Source organism: Equus asinus, chromosome 10 (assembly GCF_041296235.1).
Source record: "Equus asinus isolate D_3611 breed Donkey chromosome 10, EquAss-T2T_v2, whole genome shotgun sequence".
In the NCBI taxonomy this organism is placed as follows: domain Eukaryota; kingdom Metazoa; phylum Chordata; class Mammalia; order Perissodactyla; family Equidae; genus Equus; species Equus asinus.
The window spans coordinates 16,900,854-16,916,041 of NC_091799.1; the positions used below are offsets into that span (position 1 = coordinate 16,900,854).

The window sequence follows — 15,188 nt, forward strand, 5'->3', positions numbered from 1 at the left end:
GTCATGCTAGAATATGTGCCAGGAGGGAGGGTCCTGTCTGTCCTGTTCACCGTAGCATCCTGGTGCCTGGCACAGAGAGGGCTCCAGCGATGTCTGCTGGGCAAGTGAACCAATACGAGCCACAGTAAGCAGCCTCCCGGCTCAGCCCTGATGGTCCCCACGAGGACTTTGGGTCCTCAGCCTGCAGTTGCTCTCAGGTTCCCCAGGGCTGCTCCAATAGGCTGCCTTGGACCCTGCTTTTTCCTCCCTCTGCTAGTTTCTCTCCCCTCCGCCCTAACCGCACCCTCATCTCTCCCCAGCCCACTGCACTTCCACTTCAGCCTCAGAGCCCTCAGAACTGCTCTCTCTGAGGTCCCCAGCACACCCCAACTTCAGTGCTGGCGGTCTGGCCTCAGGGCAGCAGTGGACACACTGAGCACCCGCTTCTGCCGCTCAGTGGCATCTCTCTGCCTCCAGACGGGGTGCCACCGCCTCCTCTCCTCCACCGGCTTCTCCCGGGTGATCCAGCCCACTCTGTGCCTCCATCATCCCTCCACAGGAAAGGCCTCTAACTCTGTTACAGCCACTCACAGACTGTCCTGAGCATCTGCAGTGTGAGCACCCTCCTAGGGATGGCAGGAGACAGGACAGCCGTGCAGGGAGGAGCGGTGCTGGGTGCTGAGCACAGGGGGTGGGCCCCAGCCGCCCACCAAGGAACCCTAAGTAAAGAGAAGCTGTGTCTGCAAACAGCCCGTATCACACCTATCTTCCAATGAGGTGGCTGCACCTCTCCCCCTCCCACCGGCCCTGAAGATCCCGGAGCTGCCGGGCTGCACAGACACGTGCAGCTCCCATAGCTGGGTGCCACGCGCTCAGAGCGGGGACAGGCATGCGGCCATGTGAGCACATCCAGGACACCTGCCCTGGTGTGGGGGCCAGGTGAGGACTCCCAGAGGACGAGAGGCCTCAGCCAAGCCCTGAAGAATGACCAGGGGTTCCAGTGAGGAAAAGGGTTCTGGGAAGAGGGCCAAATGCTAAGTGTGCAGTGGCCCGGAGAGTCTGAGGAAGAGAGAGGAGGCCGGTGCACCGGAACCTAGAGCGCAGGGGGAGGGAGGGAGCCTGGTGGGGGTTCTGGAAGTCCCTGCAGCCCGGCCCCCCACTCCACTGGGGGTTGGGTCTCAGCAGCCCTGCCAGCCTCAGCATCAGCCAGGCCCAAAAGCCTACCCCACAGAGCTCCTCAAACCAGCTGAGCGACACTCCCGCTGAGCACAGCATCCTCCCTGAGGCCTGCTCCTGCCCCTCGGCTCCTCCCAGGCACAGACGGCAGTCCCCAGAGTCATTGAGAACTCCTCCCTCTCCCTCAGCACCAAATCCTACCTGGATCTCCCCGTTCCCAGCCCGGGGCCTCTCTGCCCTGCACAGGGCCGTCAACATCTCTTACCTGGGCCCAGGCACCAGCCCTGTCGCTGGCACCCAGCTTCCAATCCAACACACACACACACACACACACACACACACACACACACACACACACACACACACACACACACACACCCAGTTAAACATCCTCCCTGGTCACTGATTCAACGTGTACCGGGTGCCTCTCTGTGCCAGTCTCTGCTGGCACTGGGATACAGCAGCAAGCGGGTCCCTGCCCTCCTGTGGCATCTTCCAGCAGAGAAGACATTCCTTCAACGCATACATTCTGCAGGTAATTAAAGCAGTTGTGCTGTGTGTCGAGGGGATGAGCTGAGCGCTGTGGGCGCCCCTCACAGAGCCCTCCGCAGGCCAGCCTCCACCTGCCTTCCCAGCTCTGCCTCCTGCGGCAGCCCCCACACCTCCACTCACACAGCCTCCCACCAAAATGCCCTCTGTCTGTGCCCATCATTCAAGGCCCCGCTTGAATGCCACCTCCTCCACAGAACCTTCCCGAGCTCCCCCTGGAGTCCATCGTCCCCCTTCTTCCATGGCTAGTCCACTGTCTCTCTGTTTCCCCCACTAGGTTGGAAGGTTCCAGAAGGCAGGATTCTCACCTTTTTCATCTCCACATTCCCCCAAATGCCTGTGACATAATGCTTGTTGGACTCAAGAAAAACATGTCACCCGACTTGGGTGCAAGCCTTGGGCACACCGAGCCCTCACCATGTTCTCCTTCCACCCCCAACTCCTGCCTGGGGTTCCTCCCAGGAAAGGCCTCTGCCCTCACCTCCTGGGAGCACAGCCTGGCTGCGGCCCCTGCGAGCCAGGAGGGAACACAGCTGGAGCTCACCTTGCTCTCTGGGGCCTCTGGGGCCCGGGATGGCGGGAAGCCTCCAGCCCTGGGGAGCCACCCCATTCTTGGTTTCCCTTCGTGGCCCCGCTGACCCTCAGGGACGACAGCAGTGCAGCCATCCTGCAGCAAGCACAGCATGAGCAGGAGTGTGAACCCTCACCACGTCGCATCTCCCAGGTCCTGAGTGGGCTTCCCACCCAGGCAGCCCTCTTCTCTCCCTCATCCCCACTGCTCCCTTGGGGAGCCCTGCAGACCCCTCCCTGACCCCCCGGCTGCCCCGCTCTGGACAGCACAGCCAGCTGCCTCCTCCAGCCCCGAGCCGCCAACAGCAAATCCCTCTCGCCAGTCTGCCCAGCTCCATAACCGGCATCAAGAACTGGGTTGCTCTTGGCTGCTCCTTTCCCCTCCCACCTTCCCTCCTGTGGCAATACCTCCCAGCACAGCCTGAATGGGACCACCTCTCACCACCTCCACTCTGAACTCTAATCCAGGGCTCCTCCCACACGGTGCCCACCTCCCCTCTTGCCCCACACACCCCAAGCCCTTCTCAGGTACAGAATCCTCCAGGAGCTTCCCAGAGAACACTTAAGATGAGACCCCGAACCCCCGGGCAGAGCCCAGAAGGCAGCCGCCTTGGAGCCCGGCCTGCTCTCCCCAGCTGCCCCTCCCCCTGCGGCTCTCCCCAAGGCTGCTCCTCCTCTTGGGGGTCTCAGCTCACACGCTGTCCAGGGTGTCTTTCCTGACCCCGGTAGCTCCTGTAAACCCCCCTCACACCCTAACTGCTGGTATGCTCTTCATAAAATACGCACCACTACCTACCACTCTGGGATTCAGGGATTTACTGGTGTCGTCTACACTAGAATGAGGAATACACAGCCACCACTTGAGAAATGAATGAATCTCACACTCCATGTCCTAATTGTTGTCATGCCCATTTTTCAGATCAGGAAGCTGAGACTGAGTCAACCATCAGGGTCTCCTGCTACTAAGTGATGGGCCTCGGGTTGAACTCAGGTCCGCCTGACTGCAGAGGCCGGGCTCTGGGCCCCAGGCTATCCTGGGACCTCTGCAAGGCCTCCAGGGCCAGGAGGAAGCTCTTGTTGTCTGAGGAGACTCATCCAAAGACAGAAGCCCAGGAACAGGAATTCCCAAGGAAGTGTCCAAGAGTCTTAGGCAGAGCAGCACGTCTCCCGACTCCAGCACGACAGGGACACAAGGGGTGGCGGGACAGGAGAGCACCCCCTTTAAGCACTGCTTGGACACGGTTCACAGCTAGGTCCAGGCCAAAGGCTCCCATAGGCCAGTCTGGGGCTGACTCCAGAGTCCAGAGGGGCTGCTGTCACCGAGGGCAGCCGCAGTGACCGCGGGCCCTGGGCTGAGGACTCTGCACCCTTCACTCACTGTTGTAGTCACCCTGTGACGGTCCCCACTGTATCGATGAAGCTGAGGCTCAGAGATTCAGTGACTCACCCAGGACTTTGCAGCTCGGGGTGGAGACAATCAGGATCTGAACCCAGATCTCTGCTCCGAGCTCCTCGAGCAACATCACACATTCAGTTGGGTGCCTTCCTGCCGCCCAGGAAGGAACCAACCCAGACCCCACCGCAACCACCCAAGCCCCAACCTCAGGGCCAGGGAGGGGACTCGATGGAGGAACAAACAGTCATGCGGAGATGGAACAAGCATGTGGCATGAAAGGACGCATCTCACACAGGTAACAGGTGCAAAACAGAGGCTTTAATCGGAACAGCAATGAAGGCGCAGGGGCTGGGGGCCCGAGGGGGCACGGAGACAGAGGAGCCAGGAAGGCGGTGGTCTGGGTCCCGGGAGGGAGGCAGGTACTGGGCCTCTCCTCAGAAAACTGTTTCTGTGACTCTTGTGGCTCCTGTCCAGCCTCTGCGCAGGCCACTGGCCCAGATCCAAGGGTCAATGCCCTGGACTGTGCTTCTCGGGTGCTCCCCCTTCCCAAAGGGTGTGTGGACCCAGCTATGGGGAGGGGGCTGGAGAAGGCCGGCCTTGGCTTTGGCAGGGGAGAGGCTGCAAGAGCCAGGCCCGGGAGCAGCCCTAGAAGATTCTGGAACTGGCCCGCTGCCGCCAGCACCCCGTCACCCCTCAGGTGGGCCTGCCCAGCCTGGCCCCCGTCCATCCTCAGGGCCCAAGTCCAGGCTTAGGGCGCCATCACTCCCTCATCCTGGGATGCTACAGGGCGAGGTCGGGGGGCTGGAGGAGAAGGGCTGCTGCTTTCTGAGCCCTGCTGTGGCCTGCTCACCCACCGCCCACAGGGGCCGGGAAGCAGGGCCAAGGGCACTGGAAGCAAGCAGAGTGAGGAGGGAACAGAAGCTGCCGGATGTAAGACTGCCAAGAGGAATCAGGGTTCTCCACAACCACTGCTGGCCCCAAGCCCCTCCCCAAGTCCCGGCCCCCTCCCAGCCAGGGAGAGCTTCGGAAGGGCAGGCCTCACCCAGTCAGCCGGTGAGCAAGCCCTGTGGGGCCCTCCCAGGAGCCCAGCGGCCGCCCAAAGGGCAGCTTCCAGAGGCTGCCCTTGGGGAGGGAAACAGGTGTGGCTGTGGCAGGAAAGTCAGAACAGAAAAGCCAGGATGAGGCGCTGGACACAGGTGTCCAGAGGCCCAGGGCAGCATGAGGGGAGCTGGGAGGGGTCACCAGAACAGCTACTGCTTCTTCCTACCTGACCCCCGCCCCCAGGCTGGCCACCAGCCTCAGCCTCCAGCCCTCAAATCCCCCGATGCCTACCAAACACGGCTTGGGGACCCACCCATCCTGCGGGGAGCAACTGCTCCACCCCTAGAAAGACAAGGGGCCTGCGAAGGGAAAGAAGCAACAGAAACAGCGAAATAGCCCTCCCCAGAGGAGCGGAGCAGCCCAGGCCTCAGGGTGCGCTGCACCAGAGGGAGCGGGAGCCGGGGCAGGCCCAGGGACCCTGGCCCAGGCCCTCTCTTCTTGCCTGCCCACCACAGGAGAAGTCACTTGGTCACTTCTCCCAACTGGGGTCCTTCAGTCTCACGCCCTGAGCCTCCCTCACACCATGCTCACCCCCCACCCCAGGAAAGAGCCTCTTGTCAAACAGAAAGAACAGAGGGGGCGGGGAGGGGGCCATGGCTGGGGTCGGGGGCAGGCACAGGAAGTGCGGCCTGGATGGCTCTGGCTGCTCAGCCCCTCCTAGCTCGACGTGACAGGGTGGATGGGCAGCAGGCTCCCGAACTTGAAGTGCTGGATCACAGGGAACTTCTCCAGGCACTGTGAGGAAGGAGGGGGGAGAGCAGAGAGGTGAGGGCTGCACCACACCCCTGCCGTGGCCTGCTCGGCCTCTCGGGCCTCCAGGGGCCCCCGGACAGCCCCGAGGCTCTGTCCAGCGCAGTTCTAGGAAGTTTCCATCCAGGACCCAAGAAGTGGCCATCTCAGAACAGCCCCCAGGCTTTGGAGGAAGGGGCAGCTTCCTAGCTGTTCTCGACCACAGCCTCCCACCCAAAGACCCCACTCCATGACAATCAGATCCACCAAGTAACGAGCATGAGAGTGACAGAGGGAGGGGGAGAGAAGCAGCCCAACCCCACAGAGCAGAAGCCAAGAGAGGCAGCCAATGACATCACTTGGCCCAGAGGGAGAAGTTGGACACCAGAGGTGAAAAGAACCCTCCAGATCACTGGGGACCCTGTAGCCAGGTCCCAGGCCTGGAGAAGAGGTGTGAGGACACTGGACACAAGCCTGAGAAGAGTCCCAGGCCCGCTTTCTCCAATTTTCAGTTCTTTGGACTGAAAAAGGCATCTTGGCACTTCAGAGCGAGACAATAAGAACCAGCTGAGAGCCCCCACCCCCACCCCCGGCAATTCCCAGCAGCCCAGTGCGTGGGGCGAGGGTGGCAGAGCTGGGGGATGGCCCTACTCCCCAAACCCAGCCCAGCAGCGGCCTCAGCCCCAGGGCTCTGGCAGAGAAGAGGAGATGGAGAAATCGGCAGGGCCTGCACCCCAGAAGCTGGCCTGGTCCACAGGCAGCCAGACCCCAGACCCACACGCCTCTGCCCTCCGGCCCGGGCACGGCGTCAGCACCGCACAGGACCAGGAAGGGGAGGAGGGCCCAGCTCCCAGCCTCCCGCAGCAGCCCTGCTGTGCCTGCCACCCAGGCCCTGGTCACTAGCTGCTTCTCACAGGCAGCTGCCCCAGGCATGTGAGAATCTGCCCCTCTAACACTTTTGGCCACAAAACAACCAGAATGTGCTGGGCACCCCCTGGCTGGCATGGAATAAGACTTATGGCCTTAGAAGGGGTGACCGTCCCATTCTGTGACTGTGGTCTCAACTAACTTTGAAGGACAAAGGCCCGCCATGACCGGCCAGGCTCCCTCACCTCAACAACCGGCTGCAGAAACAAGGAGATCTCGGTCCAGTGTGTGTGTCAGGGTGGGGTCAGTCCACAAGGACAAGGGGGGCCAGGAGGGGAGCAGGAAAAGGGAAATCTTTGTGTGCAGTGGAAGAAGGACGGGAACCCAGCTCAGTGTGGGAGCAGAGCTCCGGGCCAGAACCAGGCTCGTGGGCCTGGGGCAGAGAAAGCGGGGCGCAGGAGCCAGGAGTGGTCCCTGGGGGAGGAGGAGCAGCAGACCAGGCCAGAGGCAAAGGCAGCTGCCATTGTGCTTATGTCATGGAGGAAGTGGTGGGAGTTGGTAAAAGGGGGGGCCCCCCCAGGGCCCTGGAATTCCAAAAAGGGTCAAAGGTCAACCTGCTTCTAGCTCTTATTCACAGAGGCTGTGAGGGCAGGAAGCTTAGGGGGAGGGGCAGGGGCAGAAGTTCTCTCCACTCAAGCTTCCCCAGGGCCACAGGAGAGGCAAGGAGCAGGGTCAAAGGCAAGAGGAGGTTTGGGGCAAAGCAAGTCCCAGGCTCAGGGGAACAGCAGAAGGGGGCCTCTGGTCAGGCCCTTTGCCCAGCTAACAGTGCCCACCCCACCCGCGTATGGGGCAGAGCAACAGCCTCAGCCTGTCGCCACACACACACACCAGGTCCCGGTGACTGCGGGGAGAAGGGGCCCTCTGGGCCCTGACAAGGCCTTCTGAAGGGAGTGCCAACACAGTGACAGCCCTCAGCAAAGACAGGCCCCAGCCCCAGGGGCCCCGAACACATCTGGCTCTTCATTCAGGAAGGCCAGGCCAGGCAGTGTGGAGATGCGGACAGCTGGGCCCAAATCTGGAGGCCACCTAATGCCAGGCCTGGTCAGGCCTCTGTGGCCGCTCAGGGACAAGGCTGCCCTCCAGCAGCCAACTCTGGCTAGCGGCCCTGGCCCTGCTAACCCCCTTCTAACCTCCTTCTGGACTTCAAGACTGGTGGGCCTTGAAGCGCCTCCCTGTGGGCTGAGAACGGGAACGAAAAAGCAAGTCCTCTCCTCACACCTTGGGCAGGGAGAATGCGACCCCCTGGGCTCTCGGGGACCAGAGACTATGGGCTACCCGCGGGAGGCTGTCAAATGAGTGCCAACACCCCAGAGACGTGGTGTTCCCAAACTAGTCAGAGTTCCAGTGCGGCCCTAACAAAGGAGGCTGGCCGCCCCACAGCGCCAGCCGGGCAGCAAGCTCGTGCCGCGCCCACGTGCCCCGAGTGGGCTTGGCCCTGCTCTCAGGAGGGCACTGTCATCCACTCGTGCTCCCTGTCTGGTCCTGAGCTGGGGGAGTTTTCAGTGGAGCCCTGCTTATGTTGACCATCCGTAGAAATACAGACAGCGCTCACCCCAGGAACCTTCTGTCCCTGCCTTCCTGTCACCACCTCAGATCTGAATTTGCTCCTCCCTCCTCCTGTCAGCCTGGACCTCTCCTGCCTCTGGAAGGGGCAGGTAGGGAAAGGTGGCAGGGTCCCCTGTTCAGCCCTCAGGGGCCTGGGTCAACAGAAGTTTAGTCACTCAAATAAGAGCCTGCAGGAAGGACAGTGTTTAAGATCCCAGCGAGCTCTGCCTGGGACACGCTGGGTGGGGTGGGAGGCTGGGGGGCCGTGTGCAGGAGTAGGGAGGGCTCGGCAGGGTGACGGGGTTCCCCATCAGCACCCACTGTGGGCCTGTGGGAGTGGGGGTGTCAGGAACAACAGGACACCCAGAGGGCAATGGCCTGTGCTCTCCAGGCGGGACAGGGCCAGCGACTGCAGCGGAAGGGGCCTGCGCAGCCCCAGCAAACGCTCCTCTCCGATTAGAGAGGTATGTGGGCTGGAGCCTAAACACAGGATGTGAAGTCCAGAGGAAGGGACTGAGGGGGAGGGGCGGAAGGGAGAGGGGCCAGGCCGCCAGGGCCAGCGCCATTAACCCCTTCAGGCAGGCAGAGGAGCTGGCCAACTGGAGGCACTTGTCCTACCAAGCCACACCCAGCCCTCTACCACCCTTTCCTCCCCGCTCCCCACCTCTGGAGACCGGGTCTGAGTGAGATCTGGGCGTAATGAAGCAGACCAAGCACCTCCCTCCCTCCACGGGAGAGGGATGGCCCAGGGTCAAGAGGTGGGCACCCACAGGGCATCTGAGACCACCAGCCCTAGGGCGAAAAGAGGGGACTTTGGGGACCCATTGCTCCAGGTGAGGGAATTCACACCCAGGCCCTCCCCTGGCCAAGGTGAAGCAGTTCCAGGACTGGTCTGCCCAAGATGTGGAAGGAGCTAGTGCAAGGGACAGGATGGAAAGAGAATGTCCCCTCCCTACTTGCAAGAGAAAAAGCCACGTCCTTGGCTGGGAGAAGAGTGCCAAGCAGGACAAGGAGAGAGCATGAGATGCCCCAGGAGCCCAGGGCCGCCTCCCAGCAGGGGGAGCTCTGGGAGACCAGCCTCTCCCTGCCTTTCTGAGGGGAGAGCTCCTGGGCCCACAGACCTCCCACCGCCCAGCGATCAGACACACCAGTGTGAGAAGCGCCACTTTGGATGAGGCATCCAAGGGACAAAACCATTTCCGAGCGTGTCTGGGTCTTCATGTCCCCAAGAGAGACAGAGCTGCGGGTGACCAGGTGGGAAGAGAGATGATCCCCACCCCCACCCCAGCAGCAGGGCCCTGCTCAGTCACAGCGCAGAGCTGGGCCTCAGGCCAGTGCTTTTTTGACAGCCCATCCCACAGACGGAGACTGAGGCCTCCAGTGTCAGAGGGGCTGGCCCAAGATGCAGAGCCAAACAGCAGAGCCAGGGTGAGGGAACAACAGCCCTCAGACCAAGAGCAGCGCAAGCCCCGCTCACCTCGGCCTTGTACATGCGGATGAGGCCCTGGTTCACCTTGGACCACGAGGGGACCGCGCTGATGTTCCACAGCTGGTTGGAGTGCTCTGCAAAGGGGCCCGTCTTCATCTGCAAGAGAGAGTCCCTCTGCTGGAGAACGGGCCACCTGGGAGCCCAGCCCCTGCTCCCCTGCAGCAAGGTCATGCGTGCACACATGCACGCAGATTCACGCACACGCACACACACACACATGCATGCACAGATTCGTGCACACACACTGCACACAAGGGGACCAGGCTACAACACCTGCCTGTGGGGAGTGCACACGCACAGGCACACATAAGTGCCAAAGACATGGACCCTCCTGGCCTGTAAGACCCACCGGGAAAATGTGAGCCCCACAGTCACCCTCTTTCTTCCACAGCCAAAAAAGGGAAATGATTCCCACTGTCCACCGCATCCAGCAGCCTCAGAAAAATCAACGCTCCACCCAAGCTTCTGGTGCGCTCCCACCACTCGCCAGAGCCACAGAGAGCCCGCCAGCACCAGGACCCCCTCCCACTCAGGTAAACAGCAGCGGCAGCAGCCTGGACCCTGACCCCCAGGCCCGCACACAGGGGGCTTCCACCATAGGGTACTCAGTCTGCATCTGCCACAGGGGGAGTGGGAAGAGCCGAGGGAGGGGCCATTCAGGGGAGGGCCGAGGCGGGTAAGAGCAAACCACACATCCCACTGGCCTGTGCACTGCCCGCAGAGGGGAGGAGGAAGAGGGGCAGACATGGCCAGGGCCCTGCAGCAGGCTCGGGAGGAGGGTCTGCTTAGAAAGCCAGCCTGACCTGGGGAGGGGAGGGCAACCAGGCGGCAAGGGACAGGCAGGAGGAAGGACAGCTCCATTCCTGGTCCCTCCTCTTGCCAAAGAGTTTGAGTCTCTGAGAAGGAAGAGAGAAATTCTGCAGCGAGCCCAGTGGAGTTCCCATGACATCAGAAACCACAGCACCGAGACAGGGAAGCCTATGTGCCTGAGAGTCCCCGCAGACAGCACACCTGTATTTACTAACGAGCAGCTCACAGTCCCCCTCGGCACGTCCCCTCCCGGGCTGATAAGCAGCCCTGACGCTGGGGTACAGGGCTCAGCACCCTGAGCCCCAGAAAGCGTCAGAAGAAGGCGCCTGAAAAGCAAAGAGGCTGAGCTGGCAAGGAAGAGGAGACTTGGACCCAAGCGGGTAGAAGGTTCCAGAAGAAGCTGTGTGTGGAGGTGGGGCTGGGGGAGAGCTGGTCCAGGCAGAAAGGATGGGCCAAAGCCATCTCTCCATACTGGACATTTTAAGTGTAAAGGCCCAGAAGTAAATAAGCCCCACCCTTTGGCTGTAGTCTCTACCTGGTGGCCCACTCCTGAAGGCCCCTCACTTCTCCAGCAGGCCAACTCCAAAAATGTAAGACTTAAGTCAAAAAAAGCTGCCATTCGGGGCCAGCCCCATGGCCTATTGATTAAGTTTGACGGCCCAGGGTTCAGTTCCCCAGGTGCAGACCTACACCATTTGTCAGTGGCCACACTGTGGCGGCAACCCACATACAAAATACAGGAAGGCTGGCATGGATGTTAGCTCAGGATGAATCTTCCTCAATCAAAAAGAGTAAGATTGGCAACAGATGTTAGCTCAGGGCGAATCTTCCTCAGCAAAAAAAGAAGAAAAAAAGCTGACATTTACCCTGGTCACCTCCCTCCCCTAGTCCAAGTCCCCAAAAAGCCTGTCTCTTCCCATGGGTTCAGTAACAGGGACAACAAGTACTTTCCACCAACATTGAGGCCACAGCCCAAGGTGCCAGAGACAAAACCCACTCTGGTCCCGGAAGGGCTTCTCCTGGGCTAGTCCCTTCACCCAGAATCTTTCCCCTCCTCTCTTTATCTAAGGCTCGCTCCTGGCTCTAAGGCTCCCTCCTCCTACTGGGGCCAGGCCTCCGCGGAGCTTTGTTCCAACAGTCCCACTCAGTCAGGCTCCACCCTCTGGCCACCCCGCCCCTTCCCCAGGATCTCTGCCATGGGGGCAAGCACCAGCTCCAGCTCTCTCTTGCACACTTCCAGGCGCTGAGGAGCTCAGGGACCACTGGAGCTGTGTAACCAGGTTCACTCTGGACAGGGCCCATGACACACTACCCAGCAGGGACCCTGACTGGCTTCATCCCACAGCAGCAGCTCCAGGGGGCTGCTCAGCAAGGTCTCCCAGGCCAGGGCCGGAGGGTGGACTCGGGGAACCAAGAGGTTCTGCTTCCTGGGCCAGCCTCACTCACTAGGGGCATGGAAGGGGGGCCCCAAAAGGCCCCTCTGGCCTACTGGCAGAGCCAGGGGAGGCCGAGCTCCGGCGGAGCCCCATGGCTGGGCCCGCACCGTGGAAAGGCCCGAGATGCTGTTTCTCCAGAGGGGCTGCGCACCCCCTTCAGGGTGCCAAGGTCTCCCTAAGTCCTTCAGAAGGAGACTGTGCAACTCTGGGAAAGGGAAACAGGGAAAAGAGGAATCAGGGGCAAAAAGACAAAAAAAATCTAGCTCATTCTAGCCACAAAGGGAGAAGAGAAAGAACGAGAAGGAGCAGGCAGCCGCAGTCCCGCAGTGACCCCAGGGGAATCGTGTGAGTCAGAGCAGCCATATTGAGCAGGAAATTACTCACAGGCGCGTTCCTGCCTCTCCACTCCCGGGAGAATCGGCCTTTTGTAAATGGCTCCTCTGTCAGTGACGGGGGATGGGCGGGGGTGGGAGGCTGCACAGCGCCTTCCTGTCAGCTCCTTCCCTTCCAGCTGAAATCCGATCCCTCCCTTCCCAAAACTCCAAATTTAGAAGCCAGATTGAGGCTGAAATTCTGTTCCTGCTGCCCTGGGCTCTTAAAGGCGCCAGGGCTGCGTTTCCCAAGGCGGCAGAAGCCCTGCTGGGGCGGCCATCCTCCGGGATGCCCTGGGCTCCCAGGGCGGTCCCGGCCGTCCCCGGGGTGAGACCAGGAGGAGAAGGCGGTTCCATTTCCAACTTCTTCTTGTTTTGTTTAGCCTCCTAGTGGCACGGGCCCTGGAGACCTCCGGTCTGCAGGGGCAACCGCCCCCTTGCCGACCCTAGCACGCAAGACTGCACGCAGGCCTCCAGGTCCCTGGGCCCCAGGGTCAGGCCCTCGGCCTCCCTTTGTCAGGGGAAGCCAGGCCAGGTCACCCACCCACCGACGAGGGGCTGCAAACATGTCTGAGGTGGACAGGGGCGGGGGGGTGGGAGGGGGACAGACAGAGCTGAGAACTAGCGCAAGGTGTGCTGGCGCGGGCGCCCTGGCCAGGGGTGGAGGGGACCTCATCACAGCCACCCCGGCTCTGGGGCACACCGCCAGCACCCCGTGGCGGACCACCAAGCCTGAGCACCCAGCCCCAAAGAGAAAACCAGGCCTTGCAGAGAGGGTGCGGGACCCCCAGGAGCTCTCGGCCTGCCCCCTCCCAGTTCACGCCTCTCCCCAAGCAAAGGTCACAAAACCCTCTCCTGGTTCAACGTGCCTTTAACGCCACCTAGTGGCCACTGGAGGATTTCCTCGAGCAGGGGAACTGGGTCCCACACTTTGGGAAAGCTTTTGGTTTTTTATACCGGCACCATCAACCAACCAAACAAAAATACAAAGTTTTAACCTGGAGTCAGCTCCCACGTCCCCTGAGGCCCGGCCTGGCCTTCGTCCTTGTCAGTCACTGACGGGGACCAGGCGCTCGGCCAGCCACCAGAGGGAGCCAAACCAGCGCCGCCTTTCACCCCTACCGGAGCAGGGGTGAGGCCGCAGCTCCGCGCAGCACACGCACCCGTCCCCCGGCTCCTCCTGCTCCTCCCGGGGTCTCCCGGGGCTCCGCAGACCCCGCATCCCACTCTGGAGGGAGCGCACGTGACTGCGCTCCCAGCAGTGAGCCAGGCCGCCCTGGAGTCCTCCCGACCTTGGGCCGGCTACTCTGCTGAAGGCAGCAGATCTCGCAGAATGAAGTGGTGGCCCCCAGCGCCAGCCCCGCGCCATTTGCTGACTTAGAAAAACGTGTCATTCCCCTCTGGCCTCTGGAGTTTGGTGGAGGCCTGAGCCGAATGCTGACCAGCAGGAGCCTGGAGCCCTGGCTGCTTAACCAGGCTTCTACCCCTCTCCGGGGGCTCAGAATGGGCAGCAGAGAGAGCAGCCCCCACGGGGGAGGGGGCGAGGTCCATGGCTGTGCCAGGGCTGTCACTGGGCCAGCAGACATGCATGCCGGCATCAGGGAAGAGAATGGGGGAAGGACTTCTCCAGACAGCAGAGCTGGGGTGAGCTTCAGGAGTTGTGCGAAGCGGGGGCGGCACACACGACTGTATACCAGGAAGGGAGGATGAAAGGTCCCAACACCTCCCGAAAGAGAGGCCCTGAGAACAGTGGGTCCCCACCTTTCATGCACAGTCATGTGGCCAGTGTGTTTAAACATAGGTCCAGCTCTCGTTCACTAGGATTCTGATCCAGAAAGCTGGGGTGGCGCCCAAGAACCTGCTTTTTAACAAGCTCCCCAGGCAATCTTGAGGAAGTGGTCCAAGGCCGCACTGTGGGAGATCCTGCCTTAGCAAGACAGCACCACCCAGTTAAACGACCCCCACGGGGTGGGCTGGGGGACCAGGCCTGCTCATTTTCACCTCCGGCACGTCACCTGGCCCATGTCCTCCGGCACTGACAGAGATGTGTCCCTTCAGCAGAAGTCTGTCCTGTCCACTCCAGTCCCTCCCACTCCTGCAATGGGTTCACCCTACACATCCACACACACACACAGCTCCCAGACCTGTGGGCCCCCCCACAAGATGCTGACACCCACGCACCCCCAACAATACCCGCCCTCCCTTCAGACCCGCTCTATGGATAACCGAGTCCGCCTAGTGACTGAGTCTTAGTCCTCGGCTCAGGTAGGGACCCCCAGACCACTGATGCAGGAGGAGCTCTGGGATGGTCAGAAGCTGTTTAAGTTCCCGGAGAGGCTTCCTTGCAAGAAGCCGCCTCCTGCGGCCAGCCCACCACCTTTGGGCAGCAGCTCTGGCTTGTCTACCTCCTTTCGCCCAGCCCGGAGGCGGCTGGCGCTTCTTGCGCACCCCCTTGCCCTCACCTCAGTGATGAACAGGATACACTCCAGGAACATGTAGTCCTTGTGGTTCTCATTCACAGCCTTCTCGTCGACGAAGTGCCTGGGCTCCAGATACGGGTGGTCTGGGAACAGCACAAAGGCCTGGGGTTCAGAACCAGGTGCTCACACCTTCAGGGCGCCTCAGCCCAGGGTGGACCACACCCAGCCCAGGGCCACAGCCCGGCCCACACCCCTCAACACCTGGCCTTGCAGGAAGAGTAAATGGCCGCGTGTGTACTCTAGTGTACTAAGCTGCAGCTCTGCTTCTGTCTAGCCGTGTGACTCAGTTTCCTCATCTGTGCGCCGGGGCTAAGAGCAGCACCTCCCTCATAGGCTGCTGGGTAGCGCCTGACAATCACAGCCACCGTAAAGCACTGCCATGGGGCCTGCACAGGAAGTGCTGCTCAGTGGTGGCAGGGTCCCGGAGAAGATTCCGGGAGCCAACTGACCTGAAGCGGTCAGAGCAGCGCCTGGCCCAGAGCCAGGCCTCCACAAGCAGTCACTTATTAGCATTATTGTGAGGGGAGTTAACCTACCCCAAACCAGAAGTTAGCACCTGCCTCGCCCACCGGCAGATCCCTCCCTCGCTCCGGCTTGCCTGGGGAAAGTGGGGGGCAACCCCCAGAGGGG

At 61.4% G+C, this 15,188-nt stretch overlaps 1 protein-coding gene across 1 annotated transcript in view; it reads right to left on the minus strand.

The window, feature by feature from the left end:
* Positions 1–3,966: 3,966 nt before the first annotated feature.
* Positions 3,967–15,188, minus strand: part of PTPA (protein phosphatase 2 phosphatase activator) — a 31,124-nt gene continuing 19,902 nt past the window's right edge. The window contains exons 8-10 of the mRNA XM_044778592.2: positions 14,541–14,641; positions 9,450–9,557; positions 3,967–5,506 (exon numbers count right to left, since the gene is read on the minus strand). Coding sequence (XP_044634527.2) covers positions 5,429–5,506; positions 9,450–9,557; positions 14,541–14,641 — 287 coding nt within the window. The 3' untranslated portion in view covers positions 3,967–5,428. The remainder of the gene's footprint in view (positions 5,507–9,449; positions 9,558–14,540; positions 14,642–15,188) is intronic.